Raw genomic sequence first — 26,148 nt, forward strand, 5'->3', positions numbered from 1 at the left:
GCGGTTTAATCAGGGTGGTTCACAGATGTTCTGAATACCAGTTTAGTAACACCAGATATTCTCCAAACCTAAGTTTCACTTGGAATTGCCTTTTAGTCATACTTTGGGATCAATAGACACTTAAAGGACGATGGGCCGCCTCAGTACATCAGCCGTTTTAAGTGGACAGCCCCAGTAGGGTTTCACTGCCCTTGAGTTAGAGTACAGTACGTCACCTGGTTCACGCGCACTCCATTGGTTTGGAGTCCGGGAAATCGGCACAGGGACTAAGCTGTAGTTTCCTTTGTATTTTCTAAGCGCATCCAAAGAAACTAATTGTGCATGATGGGAACCCAGACTTAAATAGAAGGTGTTTTCAAGTGGCATGAAGCATTTCAGAAGCCCTCATTTACACAGTGTAACACTAATGTGCTATTGATGTCATTCCTACGTTTTTAAAACCATTCCCCAGATGATCTCAGACAGCATTTCATGAGCCTAGTTGCTGTGTATATAGGTTGAGTATCCCTAACCTGGAAATCCAAACTGCTTTAAAATCTAAAACTTTTTGAGCATTGATGATGATGCGCCAAGGAAATGCTCATTGGAGCATTTCAGATTTTAGACTTTCAGATTAGGGATGCTAAACTGGCAAGTATAATGCAGATATTCCCAAATCCAAAAATATCCAAAATTGGAAACACTTCTGGTCCCAAGCATTTCAGATGAGGTATACTCAACCTGTATTTAGAAGTCAGAAAACCATACATTTTAAAAGAAATAGTTTGTAATTCACTGTTGTCTTTCCCATAATTTAGGCACTCACCCCTACCATTAATTCACCTTAAAGTGAATTAATGATACTTCACTGTTTCACTATGCTTGGTTGCCCCTGACCTTTTATATCATAGGATATTGGCCAATAAGTCACATCCTAGAAATATAGGTATAGTGGATTCTAGGCCCTTCTGCGTCCAGAAAGCTGTGTGAGCCTGGAGAAGAGAGTATGTATCAGGTTCCCGAGGACGGATGAGGATGTGGCTGGTAGTCACTGTGTTCCCTTGCAGAAAATCTCTTACAATTTAAAGGAATTTATATTTGCACAGAAACACTCAGAAACGTGACTTTGTTAGCTGTTTTTTGTTTTGTTTTTTTTAATAATTTTTAGGTGATCTTTCAGTTGAAAATATTTAATTACTGGAGTTTGTTTTCCCTTTCCTGTTGTGGTTCATGAATTTTGCAGCCACCTCCTTTTCTTGACTAATTGCACTGAGCAGTTGTCTGTTGCTACAACTTCTGCCAAACAGCTGTTATTGTTGAGTGGTTAAAGAAAGAACACTAGCCACAAAAATTTGTTACATCCTAAGATATAAAACAAATAAGTAAAATAAAAGGGAGCCCAGCTGGCCTGCTGCTTTCATCCCTAGGTGTGGGTCTGATGTTTACACCGAAGAGAGCAAGTGTTCTGATTCTGAACAGCCGTTCATGGATGCCCTGACAGTGTGCGATGTAAATGTGTTTTCTCTTTTGGGGGCCGCCAGTCCTGTCACACCCTCTGCACTCGCTGAGCTTCTTGATCTGCTGGACAGCAGAACGATTTCTTCAGCAGCAGCTAAAGAGGTATGTCCACGTTCCCTACAGCTTCTGACTGCGCCACTGTCCCGAGAAATGTTTTCTGTGACACCCAAATGCCATCACTGAGTGACTTTCATCATGGAAGTATTAAATGCTTGTAGTGATGTGTTTAATGCTGAACGGTAGAAACATTTCATTTAGCAAGGATATGAAGCCAATATGTGCAATGCAGGCAGTTTGCTTCTCGTCATCATTGCTAACCTGGGGAAATAATCTTGCCCTGAACATCTCCCCCTGACATGTCTCCCCTAGCCCTTTTACACCTGAGCACTTTCCCTCATGCCCAAGGCAGCCTCAGCTCAGCTCTCAGCCTGCCTGGGGCTCTTGTCCCGCCCCCCACTGCCTCCCAGCCAGTCCCAGGGCCTGCCTTGTCCCTCCTGCATGGTTGCCCTCAGAGAGTCTGTCCTCAGCAAGGAGGGTGAAGTCAGACTGCACTTTGTAGATAAAATGTTACGGACATGCCCAGTGTGTGAAAACTCAGAAAAATAGCATCATCCTAAGCAGCCTTTTGTCTGTCTGTCCCTCTGCCTAAGTGCTGGGAGGGCGAAAGACGCGTGGAATTCAGAAAATTCTTACAAATACATACCCAAAGGGCCGGGCACGGTGGCTCACGTCTGTAATCCCAGCACTTTGGGAGGCTGAGGCAGGTGGATCACGAGGTCAGGAGTTCGAGACCAGCCTGGTCAACATGACAAAACCCCGTCTCTACTAAAAATACAAAAATTAGCTGGGTGTAGTGGCGGGTACCTGTAATCCCAGCTACTTGGGAGGCTGATACAGGAGAATCGCTTCAACTGGGGAGGTGGAGGTTGCAGTGAGCCGAGATCACACCACTGCACTCCAGCCTGGGTGACAGAGCGAGACTCTGTCTCAAAAAACCAAAGAAAACAAAACATAACCAGAAAGATAAAGAACACCGAGGCGGCTGCCTCATCTCAGCTTCAGAGATTGCAGCTGTCAATGCTTCAGCGAGGAGTTTAATGTTATTTTAATGGTGCCTTTTGCATGTAACGTTTATCTGCACCGACAGTAGTGGCAGGTTACAAAGGGAGGCTTGGGGAAGGTGGCTGCTTTGGGATAATTGTGAGGTACCATGGCGCACACACCGGGCTGGGTGCTGTGGAACTGGAGACAGGACTAATAAAGGCTCTGTTTACCCACCTCGAGTGAGGCTGTCAACTACAGGGACCTCACCGCGTTTAGGAAAGGCTCTTGCTTGTCTGGATGTCAGGGGAATACAAACGTTTATGACAATGCACAGCAGCTGCAGGAAGATTAGATGGCCTGAGGGCAGAAAACTCTCTCTCTATGTATATATCACTATATATATACACACATGATATATATATAGAAGAACACATGAATTATTGCACGTGAAATGAAAGAAGGAAAAAACCTTCCCCTTTTCCTACCCATCCTGCCCCAAAGCACAACAAAACAAAACACCTAGTGCGGTGAATAAGATAGTTCCAGTAAGAAGAAATGGAAAATGTTGGAAGACGCTGACAGCTGGGTTCAGATGTAGGGACGCTTTCAGATTTTGTCAGCTTCCAGCATGTTTAAAGGAGGTGGCTTCTGTGGGGCAGTCAAGTGAAAACACAAGTCTGGCGAGAAGGGCGTCTAGTGTGTGTTGCTCAAGGGGGTCCTCCTTATGTATCATTGCCTTGGGGTTTGTTTGGTTTTCTACCTTTTGTTTTCTCTTTTTAGGAAATTACTGATTTTCTGGGGGAAAGTAGTATATTTGATTATAAAAAATATAAGTAATGCAGAAAAACCAAGATTCTGAGGTTCTACCACCTTGAAATAACTACCTTTAATATTAGATGAACATCATGAAGGAAGAAGGTAGGAGGGAGGAACGAAGGATAGCAATAAAGACTTTCAAAAACTGAAATTATAGTGTACTTTTTTATTTCTTATTATTAATTATATAGTGTCCTGAACATTTTATCTGGATATTTTATGTATTTATTGATTTTGTAGTATTTATTTATTTTTATTTTATCTGGACATTTTATGAAAAGTCCATCTGTGTTGCGGCGCGCATCAGTCTTTCACCCCTTTTTAGGGCTAAATGGGGCCACTCGTCTGCTGAGCCCCTCCACCATTGTATGGACGCACGCTCCATTTTGTCTGTCCGTTCGTCAGCTGATGGACATCTGAGTTGTTTCCACATTTTGGCTATTAGGAATAATGCAGCCTTGAACATTCATGTACAAGTTTTTGCACGTAGGCTGGGTGTATACCTATAGGAATGGAATTTCTGGGTAATATGCTAATGCTGTTTCATTCACATTATGAGGACATGCCAGACTATATTCTAAAATGGCCGCACCGTCTTGCAGCCTCTCCTGCAGTGTGCGAGGGTTCCAGTTGCTCCATGTCCTCACCAGCACTTGTTGTTGTCCATCTTTTTGATTCTCTAGCCATCCTAGTGGGTGTGAAGTCGTATCTCACTGTGGATTTGATTTGCATCCCCATAATCTGTTGAGAATATTTTTGTATCTTATTTTTATAGTGTACTTTTTTAAAAAAGAAAAAATATGTTGCAGTTATTGTTTTTCCAAATTTAAAAGAAGAGTCCAAGCATGGCTTGGGTTTTAGAAAGCTGTGAGCGAGAACAGAGACTCTCTGATCCTACTGGTTATTGGTGTTCCTCTGGCAGAACTGGAAGAGGCTCCTTTAAGTGATTAGATGACCAGGGGATAAGGAAGAAAGGTGACTGAGTGACTGACTCCTAGGGATGGCAGATACACAGAAAGAAGAATCCTGTCCTGATTCTTCTGAGAGCAGAATTCTGAATTCCAAGGAACTTCCCACTTTGTGCTCTAATTGGTTATGAATCTGCCTTTCTCTGCCTGTCTCTTACCCTCTTCCTTGTGCATTATCTTCATTCCGTCTGCCTTTCACGGCACCCTCCTCCCGTGTCCTGCCAATGCTCCTGAGATTTACAAACCTCATCCCTTCAGCACCCCAGAGCCAGGGGAGTTAAGAGGTTGCTGCCACGAAGCAGCCCTGTTCTTCAGAATCAGAAATAGAAGCTGGGAAATTATATATAATCACAAGCAGTTATCTCCTGGTAACTGTAGACAAAAGCATCCCGTGTGCCCCTCACAAGACCCAGGCTGCGTATTGAAGTGGCAGGTGGCACCCTGTCTCCTCCCCTCACTAAAGACGGGGTCAGCTTGGACACATCAGACTCCCAAACTGTCAGAGTCACAACTAACCTGAAAACAGCCTCCCAGGATTCCCAAGCCTCTTGTGACTCGCCCTGGATGTTGTCCAGAAGGCTGGTCAGTCATGGTTCAAGGGAAATTGTATGGGGTGTAGGTGCATCTCCTTCGTGCACGTCTGAAACAGATGCAGATGATCCAGCATGCCCTGAGGATCGTCCAGTTAACGTTTCTGGCAAGACCCAGCTGAATTGGGTGCCACAGAAATGGAAATCGCGTTTATCACACAAGCGTTCCATAGTAACCAATCTCTTGTCTACTTTGGGGTCTGCTTTAAAGAGAAATCGCCAAAAACCTTTCAATGTACAAAACGTTATATATCATGCACCAAAGCTGCATTACAGATGACTAGATGTCTTTTCCTCTCTTTTAGTGCTTTCGTTATCTGCACAGTTTATTGGGCCCCACTTTCTTAGGGGCTTGGGTTGATGTTTGTGCCTTTCTAGAAAAGTAACCTTTCATAATACTTGCCTTTGACCAAAAAGGGGACTCCTTTCTCTGGAACTGTCACAGCTCCTTCCCTGCCATGTCCCTTGAATGCGTCTTTCCTCCGTATCCTGACCTTGGAAACCCAGGACAGGCAGGGAGAGGCTAGAGGCTTGTGTGCTTGCCTTTTCAGGATACTTCAAAAATAGCTTTAGCTAGAAACAGTTGGGTGGCAGTTAAGAGGGTGTGTAAAGTCAGTCTTCAGGGAACCAAAGGCTGAGTCTCTGCCCCATGTGTCAGAGCTGGCTTCAGCGTCTGTGTGTGATGGGGAGTTCCCAGCTTGCGTTACCCAGTACTCCTGGTTGGCCATTTATTAACACAGAGGACCAGCACTGTGCTAGAAATTCCTTGTTACGTCTATCTGTCTTGGGTAGGCAGCAGCAGGGCCTGGGAGCTGCGCTCCTGGCTAGAAACAGTTGCACTTGGATATCACTTCTCAGGGTGTGATTAAACACTGACAAAAGCTGAGGATTTATGCTGCAGCACAGGGCTCGGCTGCCACAGAGGCCACTCTGTGAGTGTCAAGAGGGCCAGGAGCAGGAGAGTCTGGCCTGGAGACAGGGTCCCGCCACTATCGCCCAGAGGCTCCCACCCTCCTGGACTCCAGCCAGGAGTGCACAATCCTTGTCTTAAATAGGATTGAGCAGAGGATGGGACAACCAGCGTCTGTTGTATAAGCCCAAGGGGCTGGGGACTGGGAGCCTCGACTGGCCACTGCACTAATTTGTGGAGTTAACTAACATTATGTGTTCTAACTCTGGGAGGGAAGAACATTTCAGCCACCGGGCTCCCATGGTTCCAGGAGGCTGCTGAATGATGTTTCTCTAGCGTCACTGCTTGGTACCCCCACCCCGCCTGGCCCTCCTTCTCGGGGAGCAGCCAGCCTCTGTGTTTGAAGGCATCTGTCCTAGCGGTGCACTGCTTCTCCTTCTGAATGGTGTGATTGGAAGTGATCCCCAAGCACCCCGCCACTCTTGTGCTTATTTTGGCCCAGGCAAATCCAGCCATCTTTGGGTCCCGTCAGGCAGAGGCTGGCTCGCTGGCCGGCATGCTCAGGGTCTGCTGTGTGCTTCAGCAGCTACCACAGGCGCAGAGAAATCGCCTGCGCTGTGTCTGCAGAGGCAGACCCAGGAGTGGCCCCGCCCACTTCCAGGCACAGGCTGCTCGTCAGTCCACCTGGTTTTCCTGGAGGAAGCTGCTGCACAGACTTTTCATGAGCAAGTCCTTACAGGCGGTTTCTGTTTTGAGCCAGGTTTTCAGCTAGGAGCTTTTTTGGGAGTCTGTGCAGATGAACAAAATCAACACTGGTCAAAGTCTAGATATCTATGAGAAGGGGATAATTAATTAAATTATGATAAATACATCTGATGGATACTAGATCTTTTTATTAAGAAAGTACTTCTGTGATAAATGCAAAAAAGCAGGACACAAACTGAATATATGTTATGATCACAAGTATGTTACAAAACAGAAAGAAAAAGATGGGAAGGAAAAACACCAAAATACTAACATTGGTTTTCTTGAAGAAAGGGGAATTCCAGTGATCTCTTTTGATCTCTCCTGTATTTCCTTATATTTTCTGCAGTGGATGTGTATTAACTTTTATCATTAGAAAATGCATTTTAAAATTTAAGTCCTAGTTCAAAAACTAAACGTGTCAGAGAAAGGGGGCAGACAGACTCCTCAGACTTACAGGGCAGCTCCATGGAATGCCATCCAGGTCCCCAGTGCTTCTGCTGCCAACACTCCACTGATACGCATGTTGAGACTGAGGAAGTTTCTTCCTGCTTCTGTGCCCCCTTCTCCCGATGGTTTCCTCATTGTCAGGCCACGTACGTATCTGCTGAATTGAGTTGGAGGCGTGTGCGTTCTATATTTTTCTAAGAGTAGGGCCAGGCTTTTCCTGAGCAGTCGGGCAGCGGCAGAGGGGTGCCCTGTGGGGAGCTTACCCAGGACCTGCCAAGCACACCTCCTTGGCCACCGTCAGGGCACACGTTCCGAGGCACCAGGCTGGAGGTGCAGTGCCTGTCCCAGCGGTGATAAGTATTTGTGGTTTGTTTTGATTCAGATTGGGGAAGACTTTGAGCCCTGCTGAGACTCAGCATCTCTCTTTTATTTGCTTTGCTGTTCGTGCTAATTATGGAAGAGCTGTTTTTCCAGGAGGAATGGCTCCTGGTTGGCCCAATCTCAGCCACCAAGGTAACAGGGAATGTTCAGTGTTCAGTCATGACTGTGGGCTGGATGGAGGTGGCACCGGCAGGAGACCAACAGAGGCGGCCCTCCTCCCTGCCCCCAGTTCTGGCTTTCGCTAGAAGACAAGAGGAATGAGGAAAACAGCTACCCTGGGAAATGCCTTCCTTGAAAATGGTTTCCTTTTTCTCGGGTTTGATGAGTTTGGGGATTTGTTGTTGTCATTTTTTAAGTAGAAAAATATACCGACCATTAGCGTTCATTATCCTAGTCTGATTTGGATCCGGCTCTACCTGTAGGAGATGAATGTGGTAGGCCAGGAGGCCCCTGTGGATTCTAATTTATGTTTTCAGTTTGCCATTTTGTATCTTCATTATGGGGCTACTTTCCTGCCCCTCTAAAGTCATCTTTCCCAGCAGGCTGTTTCTGGACTTTATTTAGTACTGTGGTTACCTCCTGCAGGCTGTGTGGCCCCATCCTTCACCAAAATGTCACCTCAATTAATTCAGTGGCCATGAGACAGATCCATCACTGGCCCTCCGATTCCCGTCAGCAGGCGCCCATGAGTGATGGGCATCTCCGCGCCTCCCGCGGCCCCCCTCCCATGTGAAGTCAGCTGGGCAGGACTCACCATCCGTCTGGGCACGGGGGCACCTGGCTGGCCCGAGTCCTCTCATACCCTGTGCTGAGGGAGACGTCAGCCTCAGGAGGAGACCCCAGGCGCGTTCATTCCACCTAGCTGGCCTTGTTCCCCAGCCCTGCTCTCAGGGATGCCTCAGGAGAGCCAAGGCCCTGGCAGGGCAGCCAGGCGCCCTTTCCCTTCGGGTCAGGCCTAGGCAGCGGGGTCTTAATTGAATCTGCTCATTCCCACCCTAGTTCCACACAGCACGGCAGTGCAAATGGAGCTGGCAGAAGAGCTGACTTCTCATTTCTCTTTCCTCTCCCTTCTCTGGCCCATAGGTGTTTGAGGAACTGTGGAAGAGGGAAGGCAAGACTCCAGGGCAGATTGTTTCAGAAAAGCAGCTTGAACTGATGGAGGACCGGGGGGCACTGGAGCAGCTCTGCCACTCCATGATGGAGGCCCATCCTCAAGTGGTGACTATCTTGGGCGGGGGAGAGGGTCAGAGCCACCTGCAGAGCCAGCCCCAGGACACGCCCAAGAGCCTCGCCATCACTCTCTGTGGCAGCCCAGAGGCTCTTCCTAAGAATGACTGGCCCAGTTTCATCTACAATTCCCTCATTGTCATCTTTTTAGTTAAGGTCAGAAGAGATGAAATAGGTAGATATTGGAAAAACACAACTTCTTTTCCTATAAGGAGGATACCACCCCTGGAGTTTACTCTCCATGGAGGTGTAATTTAAAAGGGTGTCAGCAAGCTCACGAAATCCAAGCTGTGACCTCCCAGGTGTGTCGCCCTCTCCCAGGGTCGGCATTTCGAATCTGGTGTGGTTAGCGCTACTTCCTAAGGACCTCCCAGTAAGGAACCAGCAGGTGTGCCTGCAGATCAAGGAGAGTACAGGAACTTCGGCTTCATGCTTCTAAGAAGTGGGAAGAAAGGCAGAAGGGAAAAGTATTTATAAATTGTGGAGAAAATCCCTGACAGGAGCATGGCTGAAAACCAGGTCATTTTGTGTTCTTAGCACAGCACAAGACAGAAAAGCTAAAACAAGTGGCATCCCTTCCTCCCCAAGTCTTATCGTATTGTCTAGAGATACTTTTCAGTGGGGAAAAAAATTGTGAGCCACTTTCTCAGAATAATACCCACCCACCCATCAGCTTCCCGGGGACACTTACAGCTCTGTAGAGAGCCCTCGATAAGGAAAGTGAGCCTGCACCGGGCCTCAGCAGCCTCGTCTTCCTGCCTCATCTGTGGTGACTGATAAAGACATGCTAGTAGTTTCAGGCTTGTTCTGCGGGACTTGAGTGCAGATCCTCATGTCATTGCCCTTGGAGATGCTGCAGAGCAGGAGGTCGTGCGGTGGCCCTAACAGTCAGTGGCTATTTGATAAGAATTCAGTGCCTCCTGGCTTCCTCACTCCCCCCACCCACACAGCACACTCCCCTGACCCAGTGCTCCGGAAGACTTAGCCAGTGTGTAGATCTGCTTTCTGATAAAGGGATCTTCGTGGTGGGGAGCACGGGGAGAAGGAAAGCCGCACATTTCAGCTGAACGTCACTGAGAATCAGACAGGTCTCCTCACTGATTAGATGCAGTGATTCATCTCAGATTATCCCTCCCCAGACTCAGTATCCTCCGGTCATTGTGGCATCCCAGAGGAGAGGGCCCTGCCTCCCACGTGCCAGCTTCTCTGGCTTTCAGCAATCACTTCTTGCTCATTTTAATCAGAAAGCAGAGTAGCAAAAATCTCCTTTGACAGGAGCCTAGAAACCTACTCAGAAGTTAGGCCCCTCCCCTTTTTCTGTTCTTCATTTTATATCTAATACTAGTGGAAATAAGCGGAATTTAATTTTCAGTAAACATAAGCCTTAGTTTGGGATTTGGGGGCATGAGTCTCTTCATTTTCTCCTCTTAAGTAATTTCTGTCTTTCTAGGTAATGGATTTGAAGAAGGGAAACCCCAGAGCTATAAATAAACTGATTGGGTTGGTCCGGAAAGCGACCCAAAGCCGAGCAGATCCAGCCATGATAAAGGAGATCCTGGAGAAGAAGCTGTCTTCGTGAGATGTTTGGGGTCCCCATGCCCAAGGGAGAACAGTGCAGCCTGACTGGCAGCAGGATCCTGTGAAAGCTGACGCCCATGTGCCCTGTCAGTCCCTGTCCCGAGCCACAGCTGTGGCGTTATATATCACCAGTGTTCTCACCCTCTGGGCCCTGTGCCTGGAGGTGCCTCCACAGCCAACCGGCAGCCACCCCCGCCTGCTTCATCCACATCAGGAGGGTCCGGTGATGGCTGTAGCAGTGGTTAAGGAGTAACACCTTCTTGTATTAAGGAATTTTAAACTAAATAAAATGTTATGTTAGAGATACTGTTACCCATTCTAAGAAAACTTTTCATTCTGCAGTTCCTTCAACAAATATTTTTGAGCAACTCCTAAGGGCCAGCCATTGTCGTAGGTGGTGGGCATTAGCAGTGGTCAAGAGAGACTGTAATTTGGATATACTGTTTTCAGACCTAAACACAGGTTAACAAAGATGAAAACACAACCAAATAAACTGGCACGGTATAAACACACATTTGTTTAAGGATGTCTCAAGAGGGTGGGAAAGGAGGATATTATTAGAATTAATCAACCTATTGACTGAATAGAAGTGATACTGCCTGTTCAACTCCCTACCCATCCCAGAAGGCGCAGGTCTGAGAATAAATGAATTTTAAAAAGTAAATTTTCAAATAAGTTTAATCAATAAAATATATACTGAAATATCACCTAAAAATTAACTTACACTTCAAAGATTGTGCAGTTGACAACTCCCCCCAACTCCCCCAACCCTCAGGCCAAACAAGATAAAAAGAAACAAGAAAAAAGTTGTAACATGAAATTGACTTGTTTTGCTTGGAAATAAGATTATAAATTAGTAAATCACAATCTTGACCTTTCACGATAATGGTGGTGCGCTGCAGGCATGACAATGAAGGTGGGACTGTCTGCACCCCTGTGCTTGTGACACTAATACTGTTCTCTCCACTGCACCGGAGCACACCTTCATTCGGTATATGCCTTTGTTACCTCTGACTCACGTCCTTAAAGACCAGTTTTGCAAATGTTGTTTTTTAAAAGCGTACTTGTCAAAACTGTGATGTAAGAGAAGAAAATCCTTGGAGGCCTTGATTTGAAGCTGTGAACCTGTAGCCTACCAAGGACAGTACAAATATTCCCGTTGTGAACGCTGCTCCAGAAGCAGCTGAGGAACTAGAAAAAAGTGGACACCCCTCCATCACCAATTCAGCGACTCATGCTTCCTGGCTTGTACAGTTGCTCAGGACTTCCCTGAGAGTGATGAGAACGGGGCCCCTCTTCCCCAGCCCAAAAGGTAGGCAGAGAAAGGTAACCAGTTGTGTGGTTCATTTTGGACAGGCATGAGGAGGTGACTTTAAAAAAAAAAAAAAAAATCTTTTAAAAGAATTAGTGACAGAATTTTAAGAGACTATGTGACCTTACCCTGGAAGCCAGGTGCCCCGCATCCTGTTGCGGTCCAGAAAACTACTGGGTCTAAAGTAACATGATTTTCACTACACCTCTCTACAAGAGAGTAAGGCTGAATCAGTTCTCTCCTCGCTCTGCAAGTCTCTGAATTACACATGGGCAAAGGTGGTCTGAGACTAGGGTCTGACAGGATCTTTATTTTGTAAGAAAGGATAAGGTTCAGTTTCGTTTTATAAATTCCATTTTCACCAAAAGTTCCGGCTTCTTGGTGACTAAACCTTACAGAAAGTATCAAAGATCTTTCCAGACCATTTAAAATTAAAGGCTTACTTAAAAGAGGGTGCAGCCAGACACAGACACTTCAGCAAAACTATTATGTCAAGTGAAAACCGCAAAGAGGAAGATGCCGTTGTTAAAGCCCTTGATTTGCTCAGGCTGATTCTCATTCAGCTCTGACAATTGCCTGTTGTCTTGAATGCCAGCTTCTGAAATCCCGAAAGCCAAACCTTGTAAGTTGATATCACTGCAACTAGGAAAAAACCAAAGCATGGCTCTGACTGAAACCCGATGAGATATTCTGAAGATATGTTTACATTAACACCCCAAGAAATTCGCTAAGATGGCTCTGCTTGTAAAGGGGCCTCTGAAATACAATTTTATATTCTTGCATGAGTGTGCATTTAGTCTGGTCTACTGGTTCACTCTTCAGGGAGAAATCTCATTAAAATGTATGAATTGGCGCCACAGGTGATGCCATTGCCATCTGGCTCAGGAATCCACACACCTGTAGGCTGGGTGTGTAATGCTGAGGTTCTGACTAGAAGTTGGAGTGTGCTGGAAAACTGGCTCTGCCCCAGGCTGGCTTGAACCAGCTCTGCCTGGTCAGGCCCAAACCCTGTGTTCTGTTGCCTGGGGAGGAGGTTGGAGGGTTCTGGTGGGAAGGCAGGAATGTGTCAGCCCTAGCACTCTGCATGCTATCTAACAGAGGCAGTATTCAGTAAAAGCTCGCTTACTGTATGAAGCAAATTAATGGACAAGCTTTTGTGGGGCCCTTTTGAAGAGACTGGTGATACCAACTACTAGGCTTCTACATTCTGGGTATAGAAAAGAGTTGTTTAATCTCTGTCCGGGGTTACACATCAAAGTGAACTTCTGTTCCTGTCTTTCAAGGTGTAGGCCCAGGCCTAGGAAAAAGAACCTAGATCATTATTGCACCCAGATAAGGATATTTTAGCTGAGCTCCCCCACCCCACTAACATTTTAGTAATTATTGCTAAAATAATTACTAAGAAGGCCTCGAAGTTTTGGAAAGTACACGCCCTCCTTCAGCTTTGAGCTGGATAGTTCAGGACACAGCTTACGGCTCGAAAAGCACACGCCCTCCTTCAGCTTTGAGTTGGATAGTTCAGGACAGCTTACGGCCATGCCCCGCTATTTCATATTGTGTCTTTCATTTCCATTGAATTTAGTTGCATAGTTTCTACATAGTAACTATTGGGGAAAAGCCACCACATCTATCTGAAAGGCTGTGTTCTTTACCCATTACCAAAAGCAGCGTGGAAGTGGCTGCCGTGCCTCTTCAGCAGGTTTTAGACAAACATATTCATGGATTATTTGCAAACAGAGCTGACCCCTGCCTGTGAGGTGGGAAGCATTTGATTGAAACCCTTAGTCAAATAGCTTAGCGAGAGTTGTGTAAGTAAGATTGTCAACACCAAATTCCCTCTTTCAAAATATCCACAGGGCAAAAAGGGGCCTTGTTACAGGTGGGCCCTTCATAGACTTGTCCCAGTAAAAAGTCAGCTGACACACTAAGCAGCAGAGACTTCTGCAGCCTCCGCTCCACGAAGTTTAATCTGGCCTAAGAGCCTCCATCATCTTTGTTGTGTTCTGAAGTGATACAGTAAATCTAAACTCCCCGAAAGATGCCTGAGTGCATGTTGAAGTCATGCTGACAGGTCCTACTGGCCGTCTTGTTACTTGTGTAGGTAATAGTGAACTAGGTTACTTAAACCTTTTAAGACAGGAACAAAATTCACAGTGACCCTACAAGCTAGGAAAGGTCAGTCCTAGCTAAAATCTTGATCGATTTTAGGATTCTAGGTGCAAGAGGTCAAAGAACTGAAGGCTTCCACCCATCCTGTCCTGCTCCTTTTCCCTAAAGAACCTCTGAAAATCTTTCACTATAGTCCTGTTTATCCAGTTAATGAGCTGCCAGGATAATCTGTAGTCCCAAAACAAGTAATGGCCTAGTAAGTGCCTGAACATAGAGAGGATTTACTGAGGCAAAATTATCCTAAAAACCACTCTCAGTCTTCTGAGAGCTCTTTCTAAAGCATTAGGTTTACGATGGTCATTCAAAAAGAAGGGGAGGGGGAAGAGTCAACTTCATTCTCTTACAATGTTTCCTCAACGATGTGATTTAAGGGTGGAACGTGAACTGGTTTGACAGTGTTCTGTTTTAAGCAGTGACTTGATGGAGAATTAGTGTTGGGTGATTTATAGACTGATGGCTGAAGCAACAAGGGGCCTAGAATATCTTCTTAATGACCTAAAGCTGATGTGGCATCAGCTACAAGAGACTGCTGTTTCCAGGAAGAGCTCACACTGCAAAACAGGCTGCTGTTTGCAGCAAACCACACATGACACCAGCCTGAGCCAGTGACTTGAAGTAGCACATGCAATAATAGCTGACCTGCAGTAAAGTGTTTCATAAAAATGGCAAGCATGACAGACAGCCATTTCAGTAAATACAGGGCTGGTAATTAGCAATTACATTGAACTGCCCTTAAATGAGAACTGGGGCATATGTAGATACTGAACACCACACCGGGACCATTTAAAATGAAGGGCTTACTTAAAAGGGGGTGCAGCCAAATAAAGATAGTTCACCAGAACTATGATGTCAAGTGACCGTCTTAAGGGCTGATTATTCCCAGAGGACGATGCCATTGTTAAAGCCCTGGATTTGTCCAGGCTGCTGTGGCTGTGCTTCCCTCCTGAAGACAACCTAGACACGCTGATCCAGATTCAGAAGATCAGCCCATCCACAACCCTAAACCTCCACCAGACCTGGGAATCGGTCCACATGACGGCCATCCGCAACCCTAAACCTTCAACAGGCCTGAGAATCAGTCCACATGACGGGACAGCCAAGCTGATTCAGAGACACTGGAAACAACTTTCAACCCGGAGTACCCACTGGCTGCCCAAATTAAACAGGCAACCTCAATATTCGTGGAGCGTGTTCTAGATTCTGTTCATAAGAGGATGCTTTCCTGACAAGACCCTGGCTCCATGATGTTTTATCCTGGACAGAAACCAACTATATCTGACCTAAATAAAAGCTACCTGCTAAGGAAAGGGTACTCCTGATGACCTAGAAAAATACTGAATGCATCCTAACACCTGACAGACATCCACTCCAACCCAAGCACATCAAAGTGTTTTCCAAAATAATACTCAACAAAATGGGGACGACTTCACAATTCCTCTAAATACCAGGGAAAGGAGGTATTTAATGGTAAAGAAAAATCACATCTCTAACTGGCTATTCCAGCACTCCCATTTCATGGTTGGGAAATTGTATTTTACCAGCCATGAAATTATGTTTTAGGGTGAATCTAACCTGGAATTTCTTTGTGTAAAATTTTAAAAACATTTACTTGGCCATTTCCAAAAAATCAATTTTAAATATCTCAGTGCTCTCATACAATTTGAACCACAGAAGTCACTCAGTCTGGACCTTTAAGTCAGGCCCTGAATTATGAATTGAGGTTAATGTTGTGATACTCTAGGAACCCTTGGCTATCTCACCTTTCCCGCCCAGGCCAGACGCAGTGACCCCAGCTCAGGGGCTGCGTCAGGGGGCAGTACCCACAGTTTCTCTTCCCCTACGTTCTTCCAGGAAGGGGCACAGCGACTGGTGTGGGAGCCTGTCACACAGAGACGTGTCCACACTCTCGGACCATATTTTTAAGCATGCCAAACATATTTAAGATTTTCCCCCCAACTCATTGCAAAAAAAGATATTTCTAAGGGCTTGCCAATTTACTTTAGGACCGGAATATTCTACCTCACTGCCAATGATTTTTTTTCCCGACAAGGAGTTCCCACTCTCACCCACCCACTCCCTGGTTTCTTCATATCCACCTAGATCAATGTTCACCTCCCTGAACCATGCAGGATTGGCTCTTCTCCTGTGGGTAGACTCAGTTCTCTGCTGTTTTTCTTTTGGTATGTCTAGTCGCTCCCTAAAAAACCCACTTCTAGTTATTTCACTCAGCCACATGGGTTTTCCCATTCTCTCTATGTCCAGCTCCATTTTCTGACTTCATTTTGCAAAACTATGGACACAAACCTCTGAGGACGGTGATGGATTCAGAAACATGAGCCGGTTTCCACATCCAAATAGGAAGTTAGCGTTATTGTATGAGTTTGCTGCCAGCACCCCAGCATGGGAAGTTAAATTCTCCTGCCTGTCACTGCATACACCAGTCATCTCTGTCGTCATTTAAAGTAAGTCTACTTCAGGCTGGGCCCAGTGGCTCACACCTGTAATCCCAGCACTTCGGGAGGCCAAGGCGGGATGATCGCTTGAGCCCAGGACTTTAAGACCAGCCTGGGCAACATGGTGAAACCCCATCTCTACAAACTATACCAATAAGTTAGCTGGGTGTGCTGGCACGTTCCTTTATTCCCAGCTACTCAGGAGGCTGAGGTGGGAGGATCACTTGAGCCCAGGAGGTGGAGGATACAGTGAGCTGTGATCACACCACTCCACTCTAGCCCAGGCAGCGCAAGACCCTGTCTCAAAAAAACAAAATCATTAAGTTTATTTCAGTACCTATTGAAAAAAACAGTAAGACGCACAAAATCAATCTTTTCCCAAAGGAAACCTTCCACAAAGGGGACCATGGTATTCTACCAATGCAGAAATATGGATTCAAGACGAATCAACACCACCACCAGATAATAGAGAGAGGTGTAAATCAAACCACGAAGCTAAAGAATTCCATTTCCAGATGTGGCGTTAAGATTTTATGACTTTGTAAGTCCAAACAAGAAGATAAATACTTGTGCAAAAACAAAGTTAGAGTATAACAAATTACAGCCGCACTTCCATCTTCAACTATTCCTCTTTCTCTATCTTAAGCTACCTTCTTTTCTAATGGAGACTTGTGGGCTGTGCAAATACAAACAGACATCAGGAAGCCAGGAGCAGGTCAGTCTGCTGTGCCTCATCCCTTCTGGCTGCTGCACCACAGCTGAGCAAACCATTTGTCAAGACAAACAGAAATGTACGGTGAGTAGGAATCTTTGGTGTCTTGCTTGGACTATGAAACACGAAAGCAAGGCTGGCTCCCAACAGCTCACCCTGCCCGGGTCAGGTCTCCTGTTGTCATTTCACAGGCCAGCTCTCAATTTCTCATTTGCTCAATACAAAGCTGCTTCAAGATTCCTGAAGCACAAAAGGGCCTCCACTGCTCCACAGCATCACAGGTGTGGTTCCTTCCTCCACTGCCCTGCCTGTGCATGAGGGGCCTGATGAAGACTGAACCAGTGCTCCGGAGGCACAACCAACAGACCTGTGGCTGCCCTCGGGGCTCCACAGAGACGCCCACAAAGCACAGAGAGAGCCGAGGCTTCCAATTTCCCTCCACACCGGCAGGCTCACGTCCGTTACTTGCTTCTCACCTGCAGAACTGGGCCCAAAATAGAGGGGAGTGGAATTTGATATCCATAAAAATCAGTTGTTTATGGTCTCATTTTCAGCTCACAATTATTCTGTGTTTTCCGCTCTTGGTGGTGGTTTAACATGGCTGGGCTCTAAGTATAATCCTGCCTCTTGGAGCAGGCTGCAGAGCAGCAGAGGGTTACTCATACAACATGGTGGGGCCTTCTAATGAACCCCATTACTCAGAAGGCAGCATTTCCATGCAGAGTGAGTCACCAGCAGGCACTTGGCTTTGCAGGGCTCCAGGTGACCTGTTTGCATTTACATCCAAGATCCCGAAGTGGGTTGTACAGTTCCTGTTTCTCTACAAAGTGCAGCTTATTAGCAAAAGCGAATAGAATTTTAAATAATGACCAGTGTTTTTACAGGCTACATTTAGTTTATCTCCCCATCCCACCCAGCTTACCCTCCCTGAAAAAACCCACTATGAAATGGCTTCACAAGTTAATCAGTTTGTTTTTATAAAACACTTATAAAAATAATGATGGCTGTCTTCTTACATACATATGTGAGACCATACTTTCTTCATCTGATAAAACTCCTAAAAACCAAAGTAACAGTTTGCATAGGTATACTTAATTTTGTGCAAATCTTACTAAAATAAGGCCATCTTCAGTGTTTAGATAGTGTCATGCTGATTAAAGTAAGCCCTCAAGAAATAAGAAAAATTCTCTGCATTCCAAATTCTCTCCAAGGACATCCGACTTCCCAGGCAGAGAGCTGAGACCAGTGGCTCTGCCGGCACCATAAGGCAACACACGTCCTGGAAGTAAAATCCAAAGGGACAGATGATATGTGCTTTCGTGATGGAGGCAGGAGGGGCTCCGTCTTTATTCTTCCTTTATAAAACAGAGGCCAAAATGCAGGAGGCAACAGGACCATCCACGCAGTTGCAGGTGTACAGTCTTCCTGCGGTGCTGCTGCTGAACAGCTGGGATTCTGACATGGGGCACTTCCGGACATCACTGAACCCCAATATTGCTTGGTGTGATCTGAGCTGCAAGATGAATCACTCAAAGGGATAGGAGAATGACACCCAAAAAATATAAGGAGGAAAAAACGGAGCAAAGAAAACTGCCATGGGAGCAACCAGCTTATGAGACTTACATTCTATATATAACATAAGGTGGAAAGGCCCGGCTAGAGAGAGAGAGGAAAGATACAGAAAATTCCCCTCCCCACAAATCAAGTATTGTCAGGAAACATTAAAGTAGAAATCTTTGTAAGCAGCTTTGCATTTAACATTCAGTCAAGACATTAAACCTTACAAAATAAGAACCTCTATTTAAAAAAAAAAAAAAAAAGCTAACAACAGGAGTCCTCAAAGTCACCCAGTATCTTGTAGCACAGAATGGAGTGTTCCTGGGCCAAGGCTGCCAGCTCCTTCAGGAACTCTGGGAAGAGGGCAGCAGCCAGCATGGGGTTCCTCACCGGCAGGGGCAGGTTGGGGGGTGCCTCAGCCACCTTGGTTCGGTGGGTCAGGAAGGGCTGAAGCACTCTTGGAGGTCCATCCAAAAGGTTCTTGCCACTTCCTGTCCTGGAAGCCTCCTGAATGGGATCTGAAAGCAGAAAGAAGACCATGATGGCGTCCCTCCATAGCCTTCCCATCCACCCTCTTCAGTGGAGCATGTGTTTGGGGGCAGAGTTGCTGGAGAGTATCTAGTCATGAGTGCAGTTCCTATACTGGACTAAATCCTGAAGATGCAGCCCTTGTGCACTCCAAGACACACATATTTGCCCAACAGATATCCTCCAGCATATAGCATGTGATATGAGACTTTCACCCAAAATTCCTTCTAAGAACTTCACGCAGAAATCATGGAAAGAATATAGGTTTGTCAAGAACCCTCCATGCCAGAATATGGAAATGGGGAAAACTGACAAAGGCATCTCCTGTCACTGGCTTATTAAGGGGCGATGAGTAGCCCCACCTGCTCTCCCAGCCTCCAATGCTGGGATGACTGTTCTCCCTTTGCCGGTGAAGCCCTGACAGCACAGCATAGCTCCAGCAGGGAGGCTGGGTGAGCTGGGTCACTCCAAGCTCTCTGCAGCGGGTGCTCCAGCCTCTCAGGCTCCCCAGTGACCTCCAGTCTTCTTCTGGCTGGGACCGCCAACGTTTTACATAAAAGGAGAGCGGAAGATTCCTTGAGATCAGCAGAAATAATGGAAGGGAAGTTGGGTGCTGGTAAGACCAGAGTAAGAACTTCCTGCAACCATGGGGAATTAATAGTATCAAATGGCTTAGAAGCCTACATTGAAGGAGGGTTGCCAAGGGTTTCCATCTCAATTTCAATAACATAGGCCTAAGATGAGTTCAAACTTTAACATATCCAAGTGATTTGCATTTTCTTATCAAACTACTTTTTACTAATTAAAATGGTTCAACTTCCCTATTTGATTCCTGAACATCACCAGCCCTCATATATTTGTAGGAATTATTTATGCCTTCCTCTGCCCCCTACCCAAACAATCTCATTACTCCTTATAAATCATTATATTCAAGTTCTTCATTATTTTGGCTGCTTCTTAGAATTCAGTACCATTTTTCAACACTCTTCTCAGAGTGTTGCTTAACTACAGTACTAAAAATTCTTGACATTTATAATACTTTCCACATCTCACTACTATAGTCTTTAGTGCTAAAAAAAAAAAAAAAAACTTCCACTTTCCTGCTTTAAATATCCTTTTAGATTAAGACTTATCACAGCTTTAATGCCATAAAGAACTGGAAAAGTTGCTGAGAATCTGTCTTCTGCTACCTTTCAGCAGAAATTCATGCCCCGGCAACAGAGTGAGCACAAAAGTGTTGATATCACTGAGGTACATGTCAACCTTGGAGAGCACTCCTTCTCATCCCCAACCATAGCTCAGGCCCTGTCACTCTCCAAAGCACCCAGCAAAGCACCCAGCAAAGCTCACAAAGGAAGCTGGCCTGCATTCCAGTGGTGAATGGGACACTGTGGACACTACTCCCAGACCGAGACCTGCACTGCTCATGCTGGTTCCTCCACCTGGAATTCCCTGCCCCATTTCTCTGCTCACCTAAATCTTACTAGCCTTAGAGGCATTATTAATATAGTGGTTAAGACCACAGAGTCTGCCACTTGCTGGCTGACTTCAGGCAAGTTGTTTTACCTCTCTGTACTTCGATTTCCTCACCTGCCAAAAGCTTATAGAGTTGTTATAAGGATTAAATGAGTCAATAGGTATAAAGTACACAGGGATCTCTGAATGGGTATCAGCTACCACATCATCCTCATTAGTACAGTTGCCACCAAGTTCACAATGAATTTCCAGTTTCCTGCCCCCAGAATTCATTCCTATAGTCTTTATGCCTTCCTCTGCCCTCTACCCAAACAGTCTCATTCTAGCCTCCTCCCCATGTTATTGACCAACTAAGGCCTGCACTGCCCTTCAGCCTCACATTGTTTATGTTTTATCTCCTCTACTAGACTCCAACCTTTCTCAGGGCTGAGCCCTATCACTAACATGTCTTTAGCAACCCCTAACACACTAACTATATTCATAGTAGGAGCTAATAAATATTTGCTGAATGAATGAGTGAAAGAACTGATCTCATCAGTCTTCCCTACTCCTGATGCTCCCTACAGCTGCTCATATTCCTCATCTCCCCATTCTCCTTCAAATTCATTCATTCTCTTCTCCCCTAAAAAGGGGTTTTGTGATTCATTTATCTAGCTTGAGCTATGAATAAAAAGTGTCATTGCTAAGGCTCATTTACTCAGTATGAATCTAAGAATCAGAACTCTCTTCACTAACGAAGACAGGAGAATACCCAGTGAGGGAGACCAGGGGCTGGCCAGGAGATCCATAGCACAATTCCATCAGCGGCTGCAGCATGTTGACCCGGGCTCCCCTCCGAGGTCTTGGCCTTTCAGTGTGTCACCAAGCACCATCAAATTCTCCATTCAAAAGCAAGCAGACCCGAGTTATGGTCCCTACCTGGCCACCAGCTCATCACAGAATGTCTCAGTTTCCATCTCTGTAAACTGGGGACATTACCTACCTGATCTCCCTTCTAGAATTAGTGCCCAGTAAAAGAGCTCTGAACATAAGTAAATACAGTGAACTGTTACTCTGTGGTTTGGAAAGTATTTGAGTAGAAAGAGAAAGGCCTGGCAAATGGCTGAATCTCAGAGACCAACAGCCTCAAGAATAATAATGTGGAACTGGGAACAGGACATCCGCTTGCTCTGCAGCAGCGGCCACACAGACTTTTACCGCTGTTGGAAGCATTAGTGAGAAGGCTCGTTTTTCACAGGGCTGCCAGGAGGCGAAGGGAATGCAGGGCCTGCATGATGGAGCAGCTCTGGCTGCAGGCGCCTGAGTTACGCCCCTCATAAAAGGGTCCAACAAGCATGCACGAACACCTGAAGAAAAAGGCAGGGCGGAGGGAAGTATAAATAAATGTCAGAATTAGGAATGGCTTCTGAAATGTTGCCCTGGGTCTGAAAAGCTGCAACAGAAGGTTTTCAAGACTAATACTGGGAAGATTTCAGAAGTGAGGAGAGAGATACGTTATGTGTTCATCTCCCCGGCAGCAGTATTAGGCAAAGGGCAGAGCACGCAGACACTTGGACCACCAAATATTTGGCCCATTACCATAATTCTTCATTGTAAACTGCTCTGCATCCCAGTGAGAACAGGCCTCCCAGATTTGAATCATTTATGGGAAATCACGTCACAGTAAATGCTTCAGAAGTCAGCTTTGTATAAGGGGACAGGAAACTCTCATTCTGTCAGTTAAAGATGCTTTAAGTGGGGAAAGAGTATGACTTGGCTAACCTGGAAAAGTTAGAAAGTTAATCTAAAAAAACTCAAGTGAAAGAAAAGTGTTATATCCAGAGAGAAGATTCTTACAGGTCAAAGCCCTGGAGTGTCACAGACCTTGCTTAAGGAGCATGGAACCCAGCTAACTAATTTGACAACCTTAGGCAGTGAGAACAAGTTCCCCAGGCATATATTTTGCAATCATGGCCTCCAGATACTCTGAAACCAGGACAAGCCCAAGGTGTGAGTGACCCTCACCCTTTCCCTGAATGTGGGGGTTAAGGCTCAGTGTACCCTGAGTATCTAGTGTACCTCAGTGTATCTAGGTTGGTCAGTGTGTACACTCGTCTCTGAATTAGCTAAGATGGGCTCAGGCACTTGAGTTTCACGATCCTGGCTGAATACCCTGGACCTCTAATTTTGGCTTCCTTGATGAAAATGAAGCTAATGGTACCTTTTTTGCCCTTTTCAGAGTGCTATTTGATAATGAAAATTGACCACCTGAGAAAGCACCTTATAAACTGTAAAATACAATGAAGACTAGGCCTTGTCTAGGAGGCTACAGAATGCCCACAACTTGTTGCAGCTCTTCCCATCAAGCGGTAGGGTTTTTGCTCCATTCTTCAATCTGCACTGGCCCTGTGTCTTGCTTTGGCCAACAGAATGCTGCAGAATGGACCTTACATAAGCTCTGAGTCTGAGCCTCTAAAGATTCCTATACTTCTGCTCTCACTCTTGGAACCCTATTAACTGTGGCATGGACTAGCCTGGGCTACTCTGCCGGATGGTTAGGAACATCCCCATCACCCTCATCACTCCAGCCAACAGCCACGGATGTGAGTGAGGCCATCCTAGACATCCAGCCACCCACTGATGGCAGCCACACAAGCGAGTCCAGGCAAAATCACCCTGGCCCAGATCAGCAAAACACCCAGATGACCACACAGATTCATAAGCAATCATAAATGGCCTTGTGCTAAGCCAATGGGTTTTTGCAGTGGTTTATTATACTGGCAACTGGTGCACCTTCTCTCGCGGGGTGGGTGGCAGCAACATGCGCCCTGTTCAGGAGGAACACAGCTCACACACTGACCACCCGTGTGTCTAAGGAGGCCACGTGGCACCTGAAGTCCACCTTCCCACAGAGGTGCCAGGGCCTCTCCCTCCATGAACGCCTTTGCCTGCTCTTCTCAAAGTCCAACAGCCTGAAGCCCAACTCCTCACTTTACCAGTGGCACATGGCCTACCTTTCTTTCAAACCCTACCTTGCAGTACCCTAAGGGCTCATCACAACCCAAGTTCTGGCTTCAGCTAGAAAGCACCTAAGAGATGGAGAACAAATCCTTCATTGAAAAGTCAAGGGACATTGGGCCTGTGAGGTAAAGCGAACAAGATCAAATAGCTGCACAGGGGCAGCGTCAGGCCTTCAGAGTTCTGGGTTCTTTCCAGCTTCTTTGAAAGGTGGAACAATCGCCCTGAGTTTCATTTCCGCCACTCACTGCCAGTCTTGTTTCTGATCACTTGCCTTTGGCCCAGGACCAAGAGCCTTACTCTCTCCATTGTTCATCTGCCACAAAGAAGCCTGATTGGTCTGTGTGTGGAAAAGTAAAAGCCAGTGCAATATGTGGCATTCCTACTTTGCTCCTACCAAGGGCTAAGTCACAGCTCAGGGGACAATGGTCAGCAAATCGGTCCAACCAGAGCTTAGATAAGGTAAAGCAGCAGTGGTGCTCCCGGGCCTGGCCAGCCATTCTCAGTGCTCCTACTAGCACCGACCCATCCCCTGCCCCCACCCCTCACTCTGCCAGGGCCCTGGCCTAACGCCTCCTCTAGAGCTCATAAAAAGGCACTCTGAGAGGTTTTAGGCTGAGCATAAACTTTACTTCTCACAGTCCAAACCGTTTTTTTGTTTTGTTTTTTTGTTTTACCTCCTAGGGCCCTAAAGCACACTTATTTTTGGCCCAAGAGCCTCTGAAAACATAATAAAGAGAACACATGCCCTCCTCAGGAAGGGGCTGCCCAAAAAAATGGCTCGGAGAGTGCACATAATGCCTCTTTCTGGCCCATGTGTGCTGTGTGATTTATTCTAGCCTGATAATACCCTACACGTCAGCTCCTTCCAGGCACCACTCTCAGTTAAAAGACCAAATCCCCTCTAGACCCTCCACAGAGGAAACAGGCCAGGTGTGAGCAAGGGAGACCTTTCTTTAGGATTAAGAATGTGAAGAGGTGGTTCCTCCCTGTTGCATAAAAATGAAAATATCTGAATGCTTCTAGGATCCAGAAGCCAGTGCAGCGTCTGTGAACTGAGGCCAGTAGGCTAGGGACGTGGAGGAGGAATTTAAGGAGGGGCACTGTGGAGAAACCTGGCTTACCTTTGGTTAGTGCCGCAGGGGTCATATCAGACATGTCCACACGGAAGAGCAGGTATTGCTGGGCTTGTATGAGGAGTCCTGGGAAGTCTCTCTCTACAGAGGCAAACTGTTCAATCTTGTTTTTCACAGATGCAAGGACCTGTCAAAACAGCATTACTGATGTTAATGCCTCACCATGAAATTCCACTCTCAGTTATCAATATATCTTGCAGGTACAACCCTCATTATGGAAACTATTATGATGTTAGACATTGGCTCATTTTTAACTGCCTGGGTGTTCTGCGTAGGGCACCCTCAAAACATCGAACTAAATGAAGCTCTACAGTTTGTTTAGAATAAACTACACAGTGAGCTTAATAGGACAGGGAAGGAAAGCAAATGAATTAGAGCAGAGATGCCCTACAAACTAGCACCCACAAAATCAACAGGTATGGATGTAGGCTCAGCTAACATACCTGATAGAGAGAGCGGACGCTTGGCTGGAAGACCATGTTGGTGTTGAGCAGAAAGGAGCGCAGGAGTGGCTGGGGGTAGCTGGCTAGCTGAGTAATGATCCCAATAAGCAGCAAATTAACATGTAAAGAGTTCTCCAGCATGTTCTCCAGCTTTGACAGGACCACGCTGATGAATGGGCCTGCAGGAAGAACATAAGGCTTCAGGGCTGGCTGGGCTCACATGGATGCCTTTCCCTGACAACGGCAGAACCACTGGTGCCACAGCTCCCAAACCACCACGGGCCTGCAGGTGCAAGCCAGACAGCAAATACGGCCAAGTTTTCTCCTGCCTTGAGACCAAAACAGAAAACAAACCACCACGGCAAAAAGAAAACAGAAAAATAGGCATGGCTACTGACATTTTGACTCCATGAGCAGTTTTGATACTTATTAAAATTATCACAGACCTAAAAAAAAAAAAACCAAATAATTTAACTTTTTAAAATTAAAATATGCTTTTCTACATTGTTCCTGTATTTCTTGGGGCTGCCAGTGCTTAACACATGACAGCCATCATCTCATGATGCACAGACTGTATGGACTGTAGCATTTCATGTAAGCACCAGAGGCCATTGAAAGTCTTAGTAACGAAACATCTGTGTAAAGAACACCAAAAATGCACAAACTATGTTTATCAAATAGCAACACTGAGAACAGGGGTTGTCTATCCTGAACAAGCACACTGAGAAAAATTTGGTTTTGTCAAGTGTCGTAATGTGGAACAATAAAAAAAAAATGGGTGAGAGGTGGAGGAGTGCCTGGTTATAACCTTAGCAACTCAGTAACCACACCTGAATTTTCAGAGGAGAGAGAAAAGGGTGTCAGTTTGGGGAGATATAGTTCGCCGTGTCATAGATTTCTTAAAAAAGAAAATCCGTATGACTACAAAAGCAGTCATTGAAAAAAAGCAGTTAAAAAAATTAGTCGTACAAAAGCAGTCCATTAAAAAAAAATAGGCAAAAAGAAGTTTCTGCTACTTTGGGTCACTAGAAAATTAATATGCTTTGAGTTCACTGAGGGCAGGGAACACCAAAAATAAATCTGGCATTAATAAACTTACTTGAAGATACTTTAAATTTTTACCATAAAAGTGTTCTGTTAAACACAATGAGAATTTTGCA

The 26,148-nt window shown here is 45.8% G+C and overlaps 2 protein-coding genes across 15 annotated transcripts in view; one reads left to right on the top strand and one right to left on the bottom strand.

Moving 5' to 3' along the window:
* The window catches only part of LOC105463473 (glutamyl-tRNA amidotransferase subunit B), an 86,138-nt gene extending 74,354 nt beyond the window's left edge, over positions 1 to 11,784 (top strand). For 4 of the 6 annotated variants that reach the window (XM_071092940.1, XM_071092941.1, XM_071092942.1 and 1 more), the window contains 3 exons: positions 1,407 to 1,599; positions 8,484 to 8,618; positions 10,078 to 11,784. In XM_071092940.1, coding sequence (XP_070949041.1) covers positions 1,407 to 1,599; positions 8,484 to 8,618; positions 10,078 to 10,206 — 457 coding nt within the window. In that variant the 3' untranslated portion in view covers positions 10,207 to 11,784. The remainder of the gene's footprint in view (positions 1 to 1,406; positions 1,600 to 8,483; positions 8,619 to 10,077) is intronic. The other 2 variants (XM_011710582.3, XM_011710581.3) reach the window with 1 other exon arrangement.
* Positions 4,473 to 26,148, bottom strand: part of FHIP1A (FHF complex subunit HOOK interacting protein 1A) — a 277,030-nt gene continuing 255,354 nt past the window's right edge. For all 9 annotated transcript variants that reach the window (XM_011710586.2, XM_011710589.3, XM_011710587.2 and 6 more), the window contains 3 exons: positions 24,989 to 25,167; positions 24,534 to 24,672; positions 4,473 to 18,926 (listed from right to left, as the gene is read on the bottom strand). In XM_011710586.2, the coding sequence (XP_011708888.1) occupies positions 18,673 to 18,926; positions 24,534 to 24,672; positions 24,989 to 25,167 (572 nt within the window). In that variant the 3' untranslated portion in view covers positions 4,473 to 18,672. The remainder of the gene's footprint in view (positions 18,927 to 24,533; positions 24,673 to 24,988; positions 25,168 to 26,148) is intronic.

The sequence above is a fragment of the Macaca nemestrina genome, chromosome 3 (genome assembly GCF_043159975.1).
Source record: "Macaca nemestrina isolate mMacNem1 chromosome 3, mMacNem.hap1, whole genome shotgun sequence".
NCBI lineage: Eukaryota > Metazoa > Chordata > Mammalia > Primates > Cercopithecidae > Macaca > Macaca nemestrina.